Source organism: Lepidothrix coronata, unplaced genomic scaffold (assembly GCF_001604755.1).
Source record: "Lepidothrix coronata isolate B3197 unplaced genomic scaffold, Lepidothrix_coronata-1.0 Scaffold4, whole genome shotgun sequence".
Taxonomy (NCBI): Eukaryota; Metazoa; Chordata; class Aves; order Passeriformes; family Pipridae; genus Lepidothrix; species Lepidothrix coronata.
Window position 1 is genome coordinate 9,582,190 of NW_016690184.1, and position 21,364 is coordinate 9,603,553.

Below are 21,364 nucleotides of genomic sequence, written 5' to 3' on the forward strand. Positions count from 1 at the left end.
CCTCAGACTCTACAAATCTGTGTCTCTAATGAACTGCATACACGGCCACTTGGTCAGCAGTGATACAGAGGTTTCTCCCACAATGATATTTCTGAAAATGACACCCAAAAACAGAAGGCAGTAAAGATCTATGTTTTGCTTAAGGAAACTTCAGTATTCCAAAAGAAAAGCCAAAGTACAGACAGCTCTTTGCTTTCCTGGGATCATCATGGTTGAAAAGCATTGGGAAAACCTCATTTCAGAGCCTGAATTTCTGTACACATGTTCTTTTACAAGAATAACATGCTGACACTTCAAAGAATGTGTTTACATTTTAACTGAGCAATGCTTCAAAATGCAAAGCCGGTAGCTCAGGTATTTAAGTATGTTAAACATATTAAAACTGCTAACTTCTACAGTTCTTGTCAGATCACAATAAAAAAATTATCTGATTGTTCATCCTCTGTTGTAGTGTGCTGTCAGCTGTTTTATAAGGAACATTTGAATTCTTTATGCATGTACTCTGTTTCTAGCACAAGTCAAAAACTCTACATCCGATTTTTAAGACTGCTGATACATTTATACCCCTCTGAATAGAGAGCAATAGCAAAATATCTTAACCTTGGAAATAGCGTCCAAGGTGAGAAAGAACTTGAAATGAAGGATACTAATTTTGTGTATATGCACATGTAAGCTAACACTAAATATTGGCTGTAGTAATTCAGCCTTCATGTTCAGAAGATGAAACCCAAACAAATTAATAGATTTAACTGCTATTGAACTTAATCAGTATAAACATTTTGTGGCTGTAAATTCTGTAAGTGTCATAACACTATAAAAATGTCCATAGTGAAGGAGATCAAAAGGTCCATTTTTTCAACAGCCCATCACTACCAAGAACCATAAATGGATCCTGGGAACAATCATCCTAGATAGTACTTTTCACCAAATTCTTCCAGTCTCCAATTGTTTTCAACTAAAAAAAAAGTTCAAGGCTGGATTCAGTCTCTCTATAGGTATTCACCCCGAATACGTTCCCTTTTTGTGAATTTGCCCTGTCTCACTGCATAGTTGTTTAACCTTCAAGTATTCACAAAATCTTTTTACAAAGAGTTCCACAAATTTACTAACCATTGCAAGAGCGACCACTTTTTGTTTTGAACACAACTCCTACCACCTTCATTTAGCGCCTCTTAGTTTTTGCAGTAGAGAAGAGAGGGAAAGAAAATCCACCCCAATCTTTATCCCCTGTCCCCTCACGCTAAGCATTAGACTTCAGACTATCATACATTTCCCACTTAACACTTTGCAAAATGAAGTGTCCCAGCTGACACTTAGTCATAGAAATATTTAGGTTGAAAAAGACCTCTAAGATCATTAAGTCCAACCGTTAACCCAACACTGCCAAGCCCAACACTAAACTATGTGCCACATCTACACATCTTTTACATACCCCTAGGGATGGTGACTCCATCACTTCCCTGGGTAGCCTGTTCCAATGCTTGACAACCCTTTCCAGCATGAGATTTTTTCCTGATGTCCAAACTAAACCTTCCCTGGAACAACATGAGGCCATTTCCTCTCTTCCTATCCCTTGTTACTTGGAAAAAGAGACTGGGACCTTTGTAGTCCAGTCTCATATGTAATTCAACTCCTCTTCCAAAGCAAATGAGATAGCAGGAAAGCACATACTACTGAGCTTTCCTTTAGAACCTCTCACATGGCGAAGTGTATGCACATTCCATATTTTGTCCTGAACCACAACAGCTCTCTAGCACTGAGTTTGGGTCTTTGAAATCTGAGACCAGAAACAATATTCCTCTCTAAATTCCACAAATACACGATCACTCTAATGCAGTCCAACACAGAAATATGAAGACTAGCGTCTTTTCTAAAGCCCCTGAAGCTAGCAGAAATCTTTACATTACGTTTTACCAGGCTCTAACTACAAATACAGGAAAACAAAGAAAGGAACTATCTTTACCTGCAGACAAGTAAAAGATTGAAACTGGTAAGTGCTAAACTTCCACTGTGCTAATGTTAGAAAAAGTAACTATGCACGAAGTGATACAGTTAACCAGTTAACCTATTACGAATGTCAGACAAGGATGAACACTTTGAAGGCAGATAAACAGGTACCTTGACAATTTGGCTTGTAGCACTTCGACAACTCACATTTTCATCAAACACTCAAGCCCTTCACTTTGAAAAGGAAGCTTCCTAAAGACACTAAAACATTCCCTGTTTTACACCTTTGCTTTCCCCCCTTCTTCTCCTCTCTGTACTTCACAGGCTCTCTACTTTGTTTCCTCATCTCCAAATATACCAAGATGTAAAAAACAACAGCAACAACAAAACTACAAAACTTGCCCACAACCCTCAAAAATCATTCAAAGGTATTTACACATCAGAAGATGACAAAAGACCTCTCTGCTACTATTCTCTCTCTTGTATGAAATGGCAACACAAAATAGGTAAACTTTTATATTTATGAGAGGTTTTTTTGTTTATTCTTTCCATTTTCATGGTATGGTCAGTCTTCCCCACTCCTATGAAGTGGGAAAGGAACATGACTTACTATACCTTCTTATTATTTTCAGAAGTGGGACTCAAAATGGTAAGTTCAGGCCTACTTGGTTTAGGCTTGGGAGATTCACAGGAGTTGATAAAATTCATGATGAATGGCTCCAAATGCTGACCTTTCTGAAAAAAAAAAGATATGACTGAACTATCACTTGAATAATTATAGGAAAATGAAAACTAAACAACAAAAGCATTTTCAAACAAAGTGTTGAATAGTCTGTAAGTTAGTAATCTTGTAAAATTAGTTACTGAAGTTATTTAGTTATTATTATGTTGGCAACCTGAAAGAATTACTCACCTCTTTCATGAGCTTTCCTGGAACAGATTTTATGATTTTACCTACAGTTAGAAATAAACAAAAACATTGTTATCACTGTCTGATTTGAAAGACCTTTTTCTCTGCTACATTTTAAGTACTTACTGTGTAGTCATTACTTAAAAACACAATAATTTTTTAAAATCTGATTTTTTTTTTTTATTTGGCACAAAAAGCTAAGAAAATAGTCTTGTGCATAACCATCTTGTAACCTACTGCTTAGTATTCTTCAAGAAAAGATACTTAAAATATTAAAAATATACAGGTTATTATCTGAGTACTTAAAAAAAGCTCTTGCAATAAAGTATTGTAAGTCTACCTTTTAATTTTTTTAGAGGCTTAAACATAAATATCTATATATGCATATATATATTTATATACATGCATATATTTTTTATATATATGTGGTATATATAAAAATAGCAGCGTAACAGCAGTACTACTACAACACCAGGTACAGGTAAAATTCCCTGTCCTTAAGTTCTTCATAGAATCATAAACACTCATCACAGAAGAAATCAAGATAACCAAGATTCTCCTCTTTCCATGAAAAGATCAGCTAATCTGGAGGGATTCTGGGGAGATCCAGCCTCAAAAACCCTTCTGAGTAAAATTTTATAAATTGGACAGGTTACAGCTGTGGCCTTAAAAATCAGCTCTTCTGTCCTGATAAGGCTATCAGGATATGGCACAGTAACTTGGAATACTGAAAAATGAAAGTGTCCAAGACTAGTTTTATTTTAAGCATTGCATTTACTGTAATACTTTTTGTATCTACATGTCAATTAATTTGAAATTTACATCAGAAAGTATGTAAAATGATCAGATGATAATAATAAACACTCTCATCCTCATAAAAAGCCCTATTGAAATGCCAAGACTTGTTATAGTTCTGTTTATGGAAGCGAAGCACAGTGTCAGGCAGGAAATGCATTACAGTAAACACCATAATTATAAGCTTTTTTTAAACAATGTACGGTTGGATCTAGAAGAGAGGTCTGAAACAAAAACAAAACCTTTCAACTGGATGGAAAAGCAAAATCTCATTCAACAACTCATAAAGCACATTAAGCCCCAGCAGGTTCACACCAGGACTAGGAGATGCAGAAATGCAGTGACAGTTCAGACATGGCTTTTGGTACCACACCAGTGCCAGAACAATAAGTGGTACAAGACATGAAGTTGACCTCACCAGCTCAGGCCCACTATTCTGAGACAGCTACACTGCAGCCAAGCTGTAAAGTCACACTGCAGTCTACTTTTTTCATTTATTATGAACTCTTACATTAGACATCACAAATCTCGCAACTTCTCCATTTCCATTTGACCTGCCTATATCACACACACACACCACTGCCTCAAATGTATTAACTAGTTCATGTTAAAAAAGATCTTAACATTACCTAAGACTAGAAATATCAAATATGGTAGCTTTCAGAATAAAATAAACAGATTTTAATCAACTAAAATCCAAAGACAGTTTTATATTAAAATTCTTCATACCATCTCATCTGTAAACAATGACAGACTCATGCAGATTTGACTTGTAAATCTTCTTGAATGATGAAATTTATTAATAGAAATCTTATCATCTTGCTTTCTGACACAAAAATTCAAAAGCAACCACAAACACCTTTCTTCATAATTTCAAAAAGGTCTTTTTTCTTCAAGAAAGAAGTATCAGCATATCTTCCTTGCTGAGCTGTAATTTTAGGGGCTGTGAAGGAGCAGAGTTCTTATTTTCCACATCCACAAGAATTATCTATTCATTACTACTATCATTCAGAGAATCACAGAACTCAATCACAGCATCCACAGCATTACTATTTGTCAGCATAAACAAGTAGTATATTACATACCAAGATTCACATCGGGCAACATTTTATCAAGAAACTGAGTCTCTCCTCCATTAGGGGACAGGAAATCAGCTAAAAGCTGGCTGTTACTCAGTTCTGGATGTTGTAGAAGTTTCTTTGAGACAGAAGGAAATAGAGAAGTACTTTAGTCTCTGAAAATCAGTTTCTCTATAGCAAAAATATATTCAAAGAGCATTATATTGCCATAGATATCGTCATTTGCAATAGATTTCTGTTTTCAGTCACTTTAACAAGTTTTATTTGCCCACCTGAACCCTTGGGCAAACTCTGTAACTCAAGTTCTTGGAAACAAACAAAAGAAGCAGACATTCTTTTACTAGTTTTGTATCATTAGTTTCAGAATATTCTTTAGTCCAAATGTTTTTTTTGATACCTGCAGATATTCCTGAAACTCCTCTCTCTTGGATTTTAAGAACTCATAGTTCTTGGGGCCAATGATTCGCTTTGAGGGAAGCTGAGCATCAGGAAACGTACCTAACAGAGATAAACTATTCTTGTAATGCAATAAACATTGGTTTCATTGTAACACATGATAATCATAAGGAATGATAATCACAGCAGGGGAAAATGGAGAACATACCATGAAATTCTGTAAGCTTCGACTCAAGCACATAAAATTCTAGATACCTCCTGTAGACAGACCAGTGTTCAGGTTCATGTCCAACTGGGAAAAAAAAGTTAAAAACCAGGTTTTATGCCACCAGAGAGACAAATTAGCAAAAGGAACCGTATGATGGATTATTACAGGAAAAATCTCAGTGACCTTAGTCCCCTATATTGTAGTAACAAACTTTAAGATACTTTCAGTGTTAAACCGAAATGCATAACTAGACAGATAGATATGGTAGACAGATATGGTACTAGCAAGGCAACTATCACATCATTTAGGGGATTCCTAAAATCTCCACTAAGTGCTCCATAACTTCAAAATTTATGTGGGATGCTATGTTAGATCTATTTTCAAACTTTTAACCAAATTATTTACAGAAATAGTACTTGTTGAATACAGTCCTCTGTATCATCGGCTTGAACATTGATCATTCTTAATCCTGGAAGATATCACTAAATAACTCTTAAATACTTTCTGCTTATTGTGCTTATTATTAGTCTCACTAACACAAATCCACACAGCCTCTGGATGATGCTGTTTTCCCTCACTTCATATGGATATATTGCTGTCTAGATACTGATAAACTAACTGCAAGCCAGGACAGTTCCTAATAAGCAAAACATTTTAATTTTCTAAGAAGTATATTTTAAGGTTATATAAAAAGTTATTTATTTCTCATTATTCCAAAGTTCAGAGTAGGTGAAAGAAAAATGAGCCAGGTGCCTGTTAATGTGAACTGTAGGATAAATATTTTTGGAAAGAGAACATCTCGAACTCTGGCACAGAGTCTAAACAGAACTGATTCATGCTGAGGAATCAGTTCTCAACTTGCAAAAACGAAATGTGATCATTTATTTCTCAAACACATTTCCTCAGAACTTTCAAGCCATTATTTCAAAATCAGAACACATATGCAAAGCACACTGCAAGAGCTATCAGAGGAGAGCATGCTATAATAATTTTGAGTTCACTTTTAAATGACACTGTTTTTCCACAACATTGCATACCTGCCCTTCTATCATTTCTCTCTACATCAATGCAGAATACAGGAATTCTCTCCTTTCTGTCTTTTCTTTCCAGGGAGGGATCATCAAAAAAATCTACATATGGGATGCTAATTTTCCATGCAGCAAGGTTGCGGGGTGTATTTGGGGTAGTGACAGCCTCCTCAGGAGAATCATCTTCCATCACCATAACGCCTTCTTCAATCTGTAAAGATTCAAACACAAAGATCTCTATTTTAAACACAAAGATTTCCGTTTTAAACACACAGATTTTCTATTTTAACTGGTACAAGCGACCTCTCCAAAACTTCTATAAGGTAATGAAACATAAATCAAGTTTCAAGTATGTGTCACTAAGTAATAAAAGAAAGAAAAATCATTTCATTAATGGAGTTCCCATGTAGATTAATTTCTGGGTTTAGATCCGCTGCAAATTAATTTGAAATTAGCAACTTTTAGTGAGATCAGAAAATTTTTACAGTGCTATAAAGTTCCATAGATGATACTTCAGGAAGAGGGAGTGGGACACAGAAGTACTAAAGGAGAGACAGCTGGAAGAAAAAAACCCAACTCTATCTAGAGTTCTAAGTTGCTGAGTGCTCTCACCTTCTTCTGAAAACAATTCTGAACCAGGTGAATAATACAAACTCACATCTACACTTTTACCTTCAGGCTAATAAGCATGGGAAATAAGCTAGCAGTTTATCAAGGGGACGAACACTTAAATGTTTTGGTTGTTAGGAACAGCTCAAAAGATTGAACTGACAGACACTGTAAAAAATAGGTGGCTACCTACAGCTTCTGACCAATTCCTTCCTCTTGCCTTTTAAAATTTTTCATTTGTCCCCCAACTGTACTTCAGATAACAATGTCCCATGCAATAAATTCTACCATTGGCTCTACTCATGGCTGTTTACATGGAAGAAAAGCGTTGAGGGAGACACCTAAGACAAATAAGAAAGGACTGCTGGCTTCTGTCCTTCAGAGAAAAAGCTGCACAGACTAACCTGACAGCAATTTCTCCACTACTTTATGGTTTTAAGGTCTTGTAGCAAACTTCAGAAGAGCCACGTATGCAATCCTACACATGCCATTTTATAAATGTAGGTAATAAGGCATGGTAAGTTTTTAGAGAAAAATTCATTTCCTACAAAAATGTCTGACTGCTACTTTTAATAATTCTGTGTCCTAAGGCAATAAGCTCAGAGGTACACTAACTGGGAATGTGGCCTTGCCTTTGAATGAATACGGGGAATACAAAGCAATTTAATCAGAAGCCAGCACATGAAAACTTTGTAGTGAGGATGGCAGAAACTTAACATTTTCAAACAAAAAAAGGAAAAAAACCAAACCACCCCAAATCAACAAAGATGCTTTTACTCACAAAGTCATCTTCTCCTTCGTTTAAGTTATAGTTCGGTAACATAGCTCCTTCCATTGCAGAACTCTTGAATACACCTTTTATTTTGTTCCCTATTTTGCTGATTCCAAATGATTCTCCTCTCTTCTGTGTGGTCCTAGAATCATATAAGCCACAGTTCACAACACAAGGCATACTATTACACAGCTGCTCAGCAGGCCATTGCACACCATTTGCAGATAAGACAGATAAACAAGTAGACAATATATTTACAGTTCCACTTAGGTTAAAATTTATTTATTTATAATTCTGTTCTCTGATCAATCAGCAAAATTTCTTGATTACACTTTTAAGAGAGACGGGATTTCCATATGTTTAACCACAAGAAAACTCTTGGAATAGTATCCTAGGAATTCAGGACATAGAATAAACAATTAGCTAGGGAAAACTACTTTGTTTTGACAGCAGAAACTGTGGTATTGCTACAGGCATGCACATCGAGAAGGTCATTAACTTTGTCCTTTTCCATGTACTCATATTTAAATATTTATCCACTCCTGCCAAGTACTTTAAATGCTGCAGTTAGATGAATTTTCTCAATAGAATTTTACAAACAGGTATCATTCAAGATAGATCTCAATTTTTAAGTAGTAAGGAGAGACAAAAGGAATGTTCAAGGAGCAAGACTGAACATGACAGAAAACAGATGCAACTGAAGAATCTTGGCTTGAAGAGACAGTCTAACTGAAAGATGAAGACTTTGTAAAGTCTTGTCACTTATGACAAAGCATCCAAAAAGCAACAAAGTACGGGAAAAGAAAGGTATTTGGGTAGGAAGCACACTCCTTATGGAGAGAACAGATTTTGTAGCATTTTTATGCCTTACACGAGTCCTGACACCAAAGATTACTTCTTGCGTAGAAATACTAGTAATTCTGGAAAGAAACAAGTTTCTGTTGAATATGGAATCAGCTGGCGGTTAGTTAGGGTGATTCAATATATGCAGTTGACAGGCAAGTTAAAAATCGATGCAGTGAACTGCAGAATCAAAGATTCAAAAGACATGTATAGACTGATATTAAAAACACAACTGGTACTTTGGAGGACAAAAAAATATCTTGTTTCTTTTTCCTTTAAAACAAAAAATTACTGACTACTGAACAGTAGTACAAACAGAACAGTAGTGATCAGCGGACAAAAAAATCTTCACTGCCTATAAAACCCTGCAGACAAGATCAACTGCTGACTCCAAACATACGTGTGTGTTACTAATGATCTTCCTGTTTATAATTTTACACAGACTGTGTACTTGACTAAAATTGCGTAATTTCCAAATCTCTTACTTTTTGCATCTCGTATTATCATGAGCTCCAAAGCAGACTGGAACCATCTATCTTACTTATCTCTGCTATGCAAAGATAAGGTTGCTTGGCTGCTTGTAGTCTAAATCCATGCTTGAACAATTTTACTCAATTTCTAAACACCCTGTACTACACATTACCGTGCTGAACTGAACTGTTTCATGTTGCTACTTGACTCTTGTTCAAGTGCTTCAACACTGGGTTAGAAAATACAAATCTCAATCAGACAAAACTAGTTTTTCTGGAAGGTTAACAATTAAAACCTCTGTGTTGACTCTTAAAGGAAGTTTTCATCATTCCTGTGAAAACCTGTGCAATTCTCAAGAGCTTTAGTAAAAACATTAATTTGCACAAGCTCTGTGATTTGATAGGAGTACTCCAGGCTCAAAGCAGTTTTCCCACAGTGATCATGCTCCATCTGAAGGCAGCACACACCTGTGCCTGTACTGAGCTGTATGGGGCCAGGACTCACCCTAACAGCTAGGAAACCAACACTTCAGCCCCAGTGCTGAGCCCAAAGATTACACCAAGTGAATAAAGAGCAATCACTGAACTGGACAAAAGTATAAAGTGACAAACTAGGATGGGATTCCCTTAACAGGAAGAGATAAACTCAGAACAAACACTGGTGAGTAAGAGGGTACACGGAAATTCTCCATATATGGAGAGAACATAGAAGTGGTTTGGTAAAAGTCCTTGAGCAAGCACACAGAGCACAAACCACATTAGATGAACATGGCAAAAAATCTGTGGATGTTGGATATGGACAGACAGCAGGATGACTGACATTTTGAAGAAACGGAGCAAGAAAAAAAAATATATACCAAAAACAGGCATTAGGATGAAAATCTAATATATTCATGGCTAAGCAGAAACAGGAGAAAGAACTTGATGCTAGGTAGGAGGAAAGAGATGGGACTAGGATAGGGCAGGCTCAAGACATGAGGGACCAAAGAGGACAGCAGGTAGCTAGTTTAGAATAGAGATTAGAATTTTTAAGACCTGTCAACTCTGCTACTGTCAACAAATATATATATACAAAACTCGCTGGAAAGAGTATCCCACTCCCTCTGGTGCTAATCCACATAATAGCATTATTAGATGGTCATTCTATAGTTTGCTTTCTTGGCAGGGCCCTGTGTGGAGACCCTAAACGTTCCAACATTCCTGATGAATGTCGGAATATGACAACAAAATACTGGAATACTTTTTTTTTTAAAAACATTTCAGGAGTCACACATACCTAACATTAAAAAAATTAAAATTAGTGTTCACTCTATAACTGGGAAATGCAGACCAAAGATTGCAGTACTGCCACTAAGCACTATGGCATTCTTTAATCATGGATGGTTGCCAAACTATTTTCCCACAGGATACCTCCCTCATTCAGTGCATCGAACAGATCTTGGCAAGTGATGAGCCAGGGCTACACAGATGAAGAATGCTGTTGGGAGCCTCTTTGGGTCAAAAAGTACCAGATCAGTTGTATATACCAGATGGGCTAGACATTAATATGCATGTGAAATCAGAGTACCATTTCTTTTTGGCTGACTAAAACCCCTACACCCAATGAGGAGAAATGCTGAGCACATATTGTCACACTTGAAAAATCAATGAGCTGCATTTACATCTCAAGTACTCCTTATTGCTCAACAATTTAGCAAGTTATAACTCAACACACTGAACTGGAACATAAAATATAAAAGCATCTAATTACCTTGATTCCTAACCTGAAAAATGAAGTTGAAAGATACTCATACTAGTCTTGAGGGAAATTTATGCCATACTGATGCTCTGATAAATTCCAAGGAAAAGTCCATTAAGAAGTTTGGATAGCATGTATTTGAAGAGGCACAAATAATGAGAAAACAAACCACTGAACAGCTATTAAGGCATTATTAAGTGGTCACAGTCTACCTACAGCCAATTATAAAAAATTGCATATATTGTCATCAAACCTGTAACAGTTACAAGAGAAGCTGCAGAGAGAACTAATTGGGGGAACTGTTGTTTTTGAGTGCTTGATAATAATAATAAAATGGTTATATATGCATGCGATGTTAGACAACGATCACCTCGAATACAGCTGTGCAAGATAAAACAAGCACTTCAGTGGATAAAATCTCAAACAGGATCTGGAAATATGACATGGAGTAAAGGAAATTTTGGGGCAGTTAGCAGTCACAGGCCAAAAAAAAAAAAGCTTCAAATATATTTCACAACAAATGACAACAGACGAACTGTTAACAGCAAACAATGTTAATGTATTGTAAACTCGTGAAATTAGTAATTAAGCAATTTCTAAACACTTGTGAAGAGGACATGGGGAGTAAAGCTTTTTGTGAGGAGAAATGCACTTTAGTCTAAAGAAGACATTCACATGTTTTTTACATATAAAAGTTAACTACTGTTATAAAGGCTGTGTGATGAAGTCACAAGAGATGCAGCGTAACTAACACACATTGAGTGTTAGATAGACTTACCGTAAGTCATCCAAACTCAGGCTACTTCTGCAACAACAGGCACATAAATTACCTCCAGAGCCCAGCAGAAAATAATGTTAAAATCAAAAAACAAGCCCACCAAAAAAAACCCAAAAAACAAACCAACCGCATTTGAGATACCTATCCCAACAAAACTGAACCAGCTTCGACCATCACCATGGGTTAACAAAAAAGGTGATACAATTAGGAGTTTCTGACCTAAAATCCTAAGAAAGTGAAATGTGAACAGCACCTGCACATTTCATCACCACAATCTTGGCCTTTGAATTTAAAACCTCAGTTACTAAAACTTTCAGGTCTTCACTGACATTCACAGAAGCAAATGACAATTTACAGATAACAACTTTCATTCTTTCAGCTATCTGTAATGCCAAACAAGCAGCTAACTTTTTCTATAACCTATGCTCAGAAGTCATGTAGGAATCTAGTTAATTTGGGCAATACAATGAAAAGGTCGTGAATTTATTTTATGTAATAATACACACCTCATAACCCCCCTTTGTATTAGATATAGTAAAAACCACTATTAAAAATTAAAATATCTTTTTTCAATTTTTATTCCACAGATTTTACAAATTGTCATGTATTTTTGACATTCTACGTAATCTGGTAACATTCTACATTAACACTGTCACCAAACATAGGATTTTAATTCTCCAGAGTTACTGAATTCTGGACAAACTGATAAGGGATTAAAATACTAAAATTTTAGATTTTGTTTTGCAGAAGGGTTTGATTGTAAGATATCTTACACTGTCTTTAGCCATGTTAACTGCAAAACTGGAAACATAACCTACCAAGTTAGAAATTATGGTGACTATTACACTGCATAGAACTGTTCACAGACTTAAATCCACGGGTTTTACTCCTAACCACTCCCTGAAATTGTTAGCATCTTTTCCACTTGGCCCTTTAAATTCAAGAACATTAATTTCATTGCTATCCCAATGATGAGAAATCAGCATGCATCTATTTCTATTTGTGGTCACGGCATGTAGAAAATCAAGACAGATATACAGCTGTCCAGAATCTGTGTGCTTATATTACATGACAGCTTTTCTTTTTTCGTTAGACTTCCAACCCAGAATACCTTTAAGTAATGTAGTAATATATTATAAATACATATATAATACATAATTATAAATACATATATAACGTATGAGAGGGGGAGAGGGAATACTTGTCGTCTCACTCTATCCAAATTAAGGCAACAGAACTGGACCTTAGAGCACCAGTTATCACTGGCCACACACATTAAACATCAGGTAGAAAACATCGTTATGGAGTTAAAACTGTTGACAACTACAGCTAGTTATCAAGTTGTCAGAATATTCTCAATGTGAGTTCTTCAGATTCCAGAAACACTTGAGATTTCCCATCTATTGCCTTAGGAGTTTTCATAGCACACATTATTTGTCCTATCTGTATGCAAAAAGCTATGATTATTTTGTACAGTTCAAAGAAATGATTCAAACAAAAAATTACACAGTCACTTCTTCCTACCTTCCCACCAGTATTTTCTAGAAACTCCATAATTTTCTTGTCTTACAACAAGTGAAATGTTTCAATACATTACTCACATGCACATTCCACCAGGATTTCATACCTACTCCTCGATTTGATTTTTCAACCAGCAGTATCTGTGCAATATACACACAGTACCCATACAAAAGCATCAAAGATATGGGAAAAAAACCTCATCTCTTTGCATGTGATTTCTTTCAAGTGGAAATAATAACAGAAAAGGGAAGAGAAGGCAGGACAAAGCGTATGGAATAACATCTGGAATAATTCCATGAGTATGGAATGTTATTTTGTTACGATGGAATTTCCCCCTCCTTGGCAGTGACCGTACCAAATTCTGCAGAGGGAAACTCCAAAGCAACAGGCAAACTACTTGCAGATAGGACCTGTGTTTCATGGAAATAATCACTGAAGTACCACTTCAGGAATATAATCTAGTATCATAAATCAGCATATATATTGAGGGCATTCTGATTGTTCCAAAATGTAAACCAGACACATTTTCACTAATGCTGTAACAGTCCCCAAATAAAATTTGCTTATTTTGTAGCCAGAGAAGTATTTAAAAAACTTCAGGTAGAGACTGCCTATAATTTCACCCTTTCTATTTTTAAAAGCAAAGCACCAAGGAAGCGACCTAAATGTTTTCATACTTTAACTAGATTTAAGAAGTGTATGATGGGATACTTCCAACCCCTGACATGAATAATTTTGGGAAAGAAACCAGAAAGCAGCTTTAAATGTCTAGATGAAACCCTGTAGCCTTTTTCAACAGAAGGTGAAGTGTGTTTTAAGGTCACCATCCCTAGTGGAGTACCCTGTAGGAAAGAAATGCAGTTTAGTCTAGCTGCATTCCATGCCTCTTTGCTAAGAAACAGAAGCTTCCCAGCACTAATGTGAGAAAGCACTGCACTAAAGCTCCAGTCCTGGATCTACAAGAACTACAAAGACTACAGGAAGGACATCACCAATGGAGATATATTAAAGAGAACAACCATGTAGTTTTTGAAGAACAGGAGCAGGGAAGAAAGATATGTCCCAGTAATACATCTCTTGGTAGGCTGCAAACCAAGGGAGCTGCTGCTAGGTGTTTCTCTATTGAAAGCACAAAAGGTAAAATAAATTGCTGTTACTCCTCTAGAGGAGTTTACCATCTAAGATTATAAACACTAGCATTTTCCATTATACCACAGATCTTACTTCATACCAAGAAAGAAAGCCCATCCAAATTAAAGATTGAAGTTTTCCTTCTTTTGGCTAGGCCATAAGAGCAATTCAGTTGGGCTAGTCTATGACATTCAATATAAAATAAAAGACAAGAAATCATGAGACCTCAAGGTTTATCAACCCAGCCCCATAGTGGGAGATCATCCATCCACACCACAGGAGATGCTCTTCTCCACAGGCCCTAAAGAGCCTGAAGGAGGTCCGTAAGTACACAGCCCAAGCTCAGAAACAAGCTTTCTGACACTACATTTCTGCAATGGAATTGGGCGATAGAAAGCGCATTTCACCTGGGAGACACGGCAAATCCTCCTTGTCACAAAATGAAGAGATTCTCATACAGGTTGGTTGTAAGTACCTGTCCCTTTAACATCTGAAATCCCAGAAGACCCAGCTTTGCACCACTAAAAAGCTATTACATATACTCAGTCAATTAAACCACAACTATATTTCTACATTATCTTATTCTCACTGTACAGTTATTTTCCCCTTCCCTCTTCTCAAATGTTGAGGTCTAAATCACTTTTTAAATTCTTTATATAAAACACTTCAAAGTGAAGAGATATCTTGTATAATATTGCTTGCTCCTTTAATATGTAATTTGTTCATTTAAAAACAAAAAAGCTGCACTAAAAATTTAGTCAAATTAGTATCAGGTAGTAGCAAAATTCCTATGGTTTAATATTCTGATGCTTTTAACGAACAACCAAAGAAAAACACTTAAAAACTCTACCATACCTGTTAAACTTTGAATTGCGTGTTGGTGACTCTGCTCCTCTTAAAAGGTGTCTGAAGTACTATAGTAGATAAATAAGGTATCAAAGAAAACACTGGATTAATTGAAGTAAAGCCTAATATGCAACAACATTGCAAAATTTAGGAAACAAGAACAGACGTAATAGGCAAGCTGACCATAATCACACAAATTGTTCTGTGATGTTGCACTGAACTAGAAAAAATTCAGTTTTCCTACTGAGATTGGCCCAGCTCTGGAATGCTAACTGAAGTGGAAAATGAAGCCATATTTTTGAGTTCTACATACGCATGACTGTTGTAAACAGCATTACCCTAAAAAAACACAATCTTGCTTTTAAGACTACTCTTCAAATCTTTCACACTTACCTCATCACTGTGACAGAACATTGGAGTAAAAACATTCTCAAGTAGAGAAAGTACATGCTCATAAGCTTCAAAAAGACACCGCATAGTCTGAAGTTTCACAACATCCATATATGGACCTTCAGCAACTATAAAAAAAATTACAAGTATGAATAGAGAGGGATATATATACAGCATAAAAAGTTCATAGGTTTTTTTCCTGGTCTGAGCTTGTGATTACTTTGCAAGGTACTATAAGTTTTACAAATAAAAAATAGAAATAAACTGACAAATCAAGGATTAAGCACAATATAGCAAGGGGATCATAATTTTTAAAACTGACGATAGTTAGCTAAATTTTTCTTCACTTTACTACAGAATGCTGCTTAAATTCCAATGTACATTATTCCTTTCAAATTCAAACTTACTTCTTTGAATTTCTTCCACTATGAAAGGGTCAAATCTAATTTTGTCAATGCTTTCATCCAAACAGTATGTTTTGTAAATTTTCTGTACTTCCTCATGAAGAGACATCTTTTCAGTATCTGACAGTTCTGGTCGCAAAATTCGGTCATTAAATTCCTCTGGGAAGTAAAGGAAAGAAAAAGCATTTCTTGATCAATTTAGTGAACAAATATCATCTTGAAGAACCCTAAAATATCAACTCATCTTCCAGCAGACAGAGCAATTTGTAAAATTTCAAAGTTAATAGAAGCACAAGGCAGCTCAAAATCTTAGGTAATAAGGTAGCTGCCTTCTTATTAACTATAATTCAGATTTGTTAATAAAATTACTAAAAATACATTGCAATTAAACCAAATTATTCCTTATCACAGCAAGCATAAATCCATTAAGTCATTCTGGCATAAAAATGAATCAGAATAATGATTTTTTTCTTCCTAAATTACCAAATTGAAAACTGTAGTTTTCTTTTAGCATAATTTCCAGTTCATGCTAAATGCACACACATACAGAGGTCCAACAGCCCTTTATGCTAATCATCTGCCCATCTGCCTATTCTGCTATTTCATTCCTAAGACCTAATCCATTGTAATAACTTCCATATATTTATTACTGTGCAATTCTACTTGATTTTTTTTATTATTTTCCTCAGGAAGTGCTTCTTACCCAAAATATATCTATCAAGTGAAAAACCATCTACCGTAGACAATTTGGGACAGCACAGCTGGAGGCCCCTAAACCTCATTTTTTTGTTTTATAAGCTAAGACACAGATTTGCCACCTATGAGAATGCAAGAGAAGTTTACAAGGAAGAAAATGCTGAGGTTTGCCCAGAAAAAGATTGATCATGGGCAACAGAGTAAACTCACTGCTAAAGGATTATGGGCACATAAGAAGCACAGAGATTATTTGTATTTCTCTTCTGCAATGATTAATGATTTCTGCAGTATTTTATGAGATTAAGTGTGTCTAAATTAATTTCAAATCTTCCCACTATATGTATGTGCTTGGGATAAAAAGGCACATCCATTATGTCCTATGAAACATGAAAATACCTATTTACCAAAACCAAAAAGCAACATTATTTTGGTAAGCCAGTAATTATTTGTTGTCCAAAAAACTTGAAATAATCCACTCAAATTTGTAGAAGCTTCACGGAAAATCTTATCATTGGAAAGTAGAAGGCTTTTCAAACAACACCTGTGCAATGCTAAAACCAAACATATGCCTCATAACCAAGGTACAGGTTACTGAATAAAACGTTTCAACACCTTTAATGTTATGTTTCTGTTCTTTACAGAAATCAGAATTTTACAGCTAAATGAACATGAGAAGCTTTTAATGCTGAACATCTCATTTTAGAAATATTTTAGTAACCACGTATCAAAAAAAAGGCAGTTGTACTTTGCATCAGTGGCCAGAATTTTTTTTCTTACAAGAATATTCTATTTTAAAGTGTGTAACTTCTATCAATAAACAGAAATACACTTAAGCCCTACAGTCCACATCAACATCAATGTTGCCAAGATTAGCACTGAAGAATTGGGACACATTAAAGTCAGTGAACACAGATTCTGAAAGGTAATCTTTTGCTAAATAATGCTGCTGACTTCTGAGACTAAATATTCACTTCAACCTGCAAATGCTTAACGATAATCAAACAACTTGAGCACACGTATGCAATCTTACCTACAGTCAGGCAGAACTGCAGCACATGTACTGCCCCTTCCTGTTTCAGGAAGTTCATAAACCGAAATAAAAGGTCTTGTTGATCTCTGATCTCCTTTAGCTCCAGTTTCAGTACCTGAGTAAGTTAAAAATGCAGTCAGCCAATTTTCAAACTTTCAGAGAGTACATAAATAATACAAAGAGTTGGAGAACAAAAACAGCAGGTAAAGCAAAACACTTATTCAAAACGGGAAAGGAAATAAATGTTTCTTACAGATGGTTTTTTATTTCTTGGCTCTGCAAATTTCTGAAGGAATGGAACCAGTGAAGAAGTAGGCTCAGTTGCTATCTCAGGCTGCAGAAAAAAATTACAATTGTTAAGAAAGCTTCCTTAACAGGTGAACAAATTGCTACTCCTTTAACTTTGTCAGTACTTACTGGACTATCATCAATGAAGATCAGCAGCAAATGGTTGACAGTGTCCTGCAGGAAAACACAATATAAAATTAATATTAAAGAAACTCAACAAAATAGATGAAAATCATTTCAATACTATGTTATACCCCAGTTTAAGTCTATGACTATATTTAATACTTTTTAAAAAGCAAAGTCTGGAAACACATGTTTGAGAATCGACCTTCAGTGGTCTCTTCAAGGTTTTACAAGTCAGGGAATTTCTGAAGAGACCTGCACAGAAACATTCTTTACCAGGGGAAGAAAGCTCTACAAAGTACTTTTACTGTAAGCACAGATCTAATGAACTAATACTTCCACAGCTACAGTACTTTCTGTTTGCAGCTAGGTGATGCCTGCATAAGCATTGCAATTTTGCCTACTAAAATACATGCATAAACAAAATCAAAGATGGGAGTGTTCCATCTTTAGAATTAAATGCCCTTTTATTGGCAGAATTAAGGACAAAAGTATTGATTTCAACATAGCTGCAAAAAAGGTTGTTTTACTCAGACTGCTATAAAGATCTACATAACTAGAGTTCAAGTACTCCAGCCCTTGTTTAAATATAGCAACAGCAATTTGAAGATGTTTACACTAGCACAGCATTCTCCCATTTAACAGGAATTGTAGTTCTTCATTAAAAACACATTCTTAAGAGATCACACCAACACTGTTATTTTAGTCAGTTCAGTGAGTTAAATACTCAAACCAGTTACATGAACAAACGAAACCATTGGCCACAAGATTCCTTTATCTTTTATGCAGTCAAAATGCACAGCAAGTAAATCATTCTGCATCATTTGCTTTACCCACAACGTACTTAGTAGGAAAACAGTAATACTGAATAAATTAACATTATTTTTGTGCTCCAAAGTCTTACAGGATCAGCTAAGAAATCCATTGAGGGGAGGAAAACAGAACCAGGAAGAATCTCTCTTATCAGAAGAGCCAGGGATCTGGAAAGAAAAGAAAATAAAAATCCAAACCAGTATTAGATTACATAATTTTCTAAGTGAAGTTTCCAATGCTGTTATATACTACTGGGAAATATTTTAGGATTTAATAATATCGTAAGCATGTTATTTTGAAGACAAATCAAAAAAATCATAAACAAAGGGATAAGAAGGAGGGATGAGGAGAATCACTTTGGAGTTCATTCTTTCACTTCTTAAAATTACTGTACTACATAATATGAAGATACTTAAAAAAATACAATTCTAAATAAATTCTATACCTGCATTCTGTTGACTTTGGGGGCAAAATATAAGGAAAAAGAAGTTCAGTAAGTTTTCTTAAGTAGTGAAGTTCATCTCTTCGGCTTCTCAAAGCAACATGGAGTTCTGGTCCATATTCTTCTAAAGCAGCCTGCTGCAAAAATTCTGCATTTTTTACTGAAAGTAAAAAACAGTATTACAAGTAGTTTCAGCTTTTTCTTACTGTGAAACAAAAGGCAATTGCTTTCCATTTGAGCTAAAAAGTAAATAGTACATATACAACTGCCAAAGGAATAAAATGTTGAAGCTTTTCGAAAGAACCTTGGCTTAGACTTTGAAGCCTGGGTATGTAAAAATAAATCCTCACACTAAAATAAGAATTTCTTCACCAAACAATTGCATGGTATCCAGACTGCTTACTCATCTATAATTATCAAAGAACTCATTTTCAGCTGCTATTTCACACATCAGCCCTTAGGAAACAAGTCTTTTCCTTTAAAACACTGAAGAAAATGGCTATGTTTTCAATGCTGTACATTTAAAATACAGTTCTCTGCTGCTAAAGAAAAATGTTTCCCACTCCTTGGTAGAAATCAAAGGAAACATGAAATTTGGCGTAAACAGCACGGCCAGATTATCTAGTAGTATCTCATCATTGTTGTGCCATGAAAGATATCCAACATAATTATGCTATGTCTCATTATTCATGTTATTCATTACCCACTACTCACAGGACCAATAGCATATATTTATGGATATCAAGCAGAAGTTTTGAGGGAAGGAAGAAAAGTTCATGACTCCAGTTAAAGTAAACATCTATGCCTAAAAGTTGAATGAAACCACATTTAGTAGATACAGCATTGTGGAACACAGCCAGTGAAAAAAATGAAGATAACAACAGCAAGTGTTTTCACATATTCCTTTGATGTGCAGTTTTAATACAATTTTTACATTAGACTTGTAAAGATACTTTCACTTGGATAATAATTAAATATACTACTGGTCAAAGTCTCCCCATGGCTTACAAACATGAACCTAACTTTTCGAGATACTGATCAACTCCACTAATGCAGATGTGAAATCATTCTATCTATGAGTTAGAGTTACAGTACAGTGCACAGACGTACAAATCCTTTCATCTGTAACTGCTCATCTGGAATATAAAGGGAAAACTTCAAGAAGCACTGGTAAATGATCTTGAATGCTCTAAATAGACAAAAACACATTCCTGTTTACCATAAAGAGACAGAAATTTAGTATTTTCAATGTGGGGAAATAAAACTCAAAACAGAGAGTACAAATATGTACTGCAACTTTTTCCCTATCAGTCTTTGCAATCATTGGAAGAAAAATGCAAGAGGATCACTATTTTATTTTAAAAGAAGGCATAAGGATGCAAAGATGTAGCAATATAATCAATCTCAAACATGCATAAAGAAACACTCAAACTTGCCCTTTGAAACTGACAATGTATTAGGTCTTTACCTTTTTGCCTGGCCTTGGCTATCACTTCAATGTGTTTCATTGCTGCCTTGAGCATCTTCTTTGTTACAACAGTTGGAATATCCACCTAAAGAACAGTTTAAAAATAAAACCAAAATTGTTCTATTTTATTCCTCAAAATTTACTACACACAACTAGCAAACATAATAATTTGCTTCTATGTCCCCATTCTAAGCAAAGAACAAATCATCAAGAAACAATTCATGAATTCTCTAGATGAACTGACAGTATGCTCATTCTTCTGGGCAAAGCATGTAACAGCATGCAGAACTAAATGCCATAAATGACACTGTTAACATATTTATTGTCAACTCATTCCAATTACAATTCTTCCATTGCTATACACACAGTGTCATTTCCACATCACAGTATATGAAGCCTAGTTCTGTGTGAAGATTTGACCACCAACAAAAGCAACAAGTTAACTATGCTCTGCTTCTAGTACTTCTGTACCTTAACACTGTGCAATTGTGTCCACAAGGACTAAAAGCAAAGAGAAACCCTCCCACACACGCAGAAAAAATGTCACACCTCAGGTGATGGCAGAACCAAAAGATAATTTGAGTTACAGAGTTAGGATGACCATTGCTGCCAACAATGATACCTTGTGATCATAAGCCA

The 21,364-nt window shown here is 35.5% G+C and overlaps 1 protein-coding gene across 3 annotated transcripts in view; it reads right to left on the reverse strand.

Annotated features, from left to right (window-relative positions):
- SNX14 (sorting nexin 14) overlaps window positions 1–21,364 on the reverse strand; it is a 50,506-nt gene that overhangs the window by 12,265 nt on the left and 16,877 nt on the right. For 2 of the 3 annotated variants that reach the window (XM_017824640.1, XM_017824658.1), the window contains exons 7-23: window positions 20,726–20,810; window positions 19,261–19,417; window positions 18,907–18,982; window positions 18,009–18,053; window positions 17,845–17,925; window positions 17,592–17,706; window positions 15,869–16,024; window positions 15,465–15,589; window positions 15,081–15,139; window positions 11,574–11,600; window positions 7,754–7,886; window positions 6,373–6,574; window positions 5,336–5,419; window positions 5,129–5,229; window positions 4,738–4,849; window positions 2,861–2,901; window positions 2,563–2,682 (exon numbers count right to left, since the gene is read on the reverse strand). In XM_017824640.1, the coding sequence (XP_017680129.1) occupies window positions 2,563–2,682; window positions 2,861–2,901; window positions 4,738–4,849; window positions 5,129–5,229; window positions 5,336–5,419; window positions 6,373–6,574; window positions 7,754–7,886; window positions 11,574–11,600; window positions 15,081–15,139; window positions 15,465–15,589; window positions 15,869–16,024; window positions 17,592–17,706; window positions 17,845–17,925; window positions 18,009–18,053; window positions 18,907–18,982; window positions 19,261–19,417; window positions 20,726–20,810 (1,719 nt within the window). The remainder of the gene's footprint in view (window positions 1–2,562; window positions 2,683–2,860; window positions 2,902–4,737; window positions 4,850–5,128; window positions 5,230–5,335; window positions 5,420–6,372; window positions 6,575–7,753; window positions 7,887–11,573; window positions 11,601–15,080; window positions 15,140–15,464; window positions 15,590–15,868; window positions 16,025–17,591; window positions 17,707–17,844; window positions 17,926–18,008; window positions 18,054–18,906; window positions 18,983–19,260; window positions 19,418–20,725; window positions 20,811–21,364) is intronic. The other variant, XM_017824650.1, reaches the window with a different exon arrangement.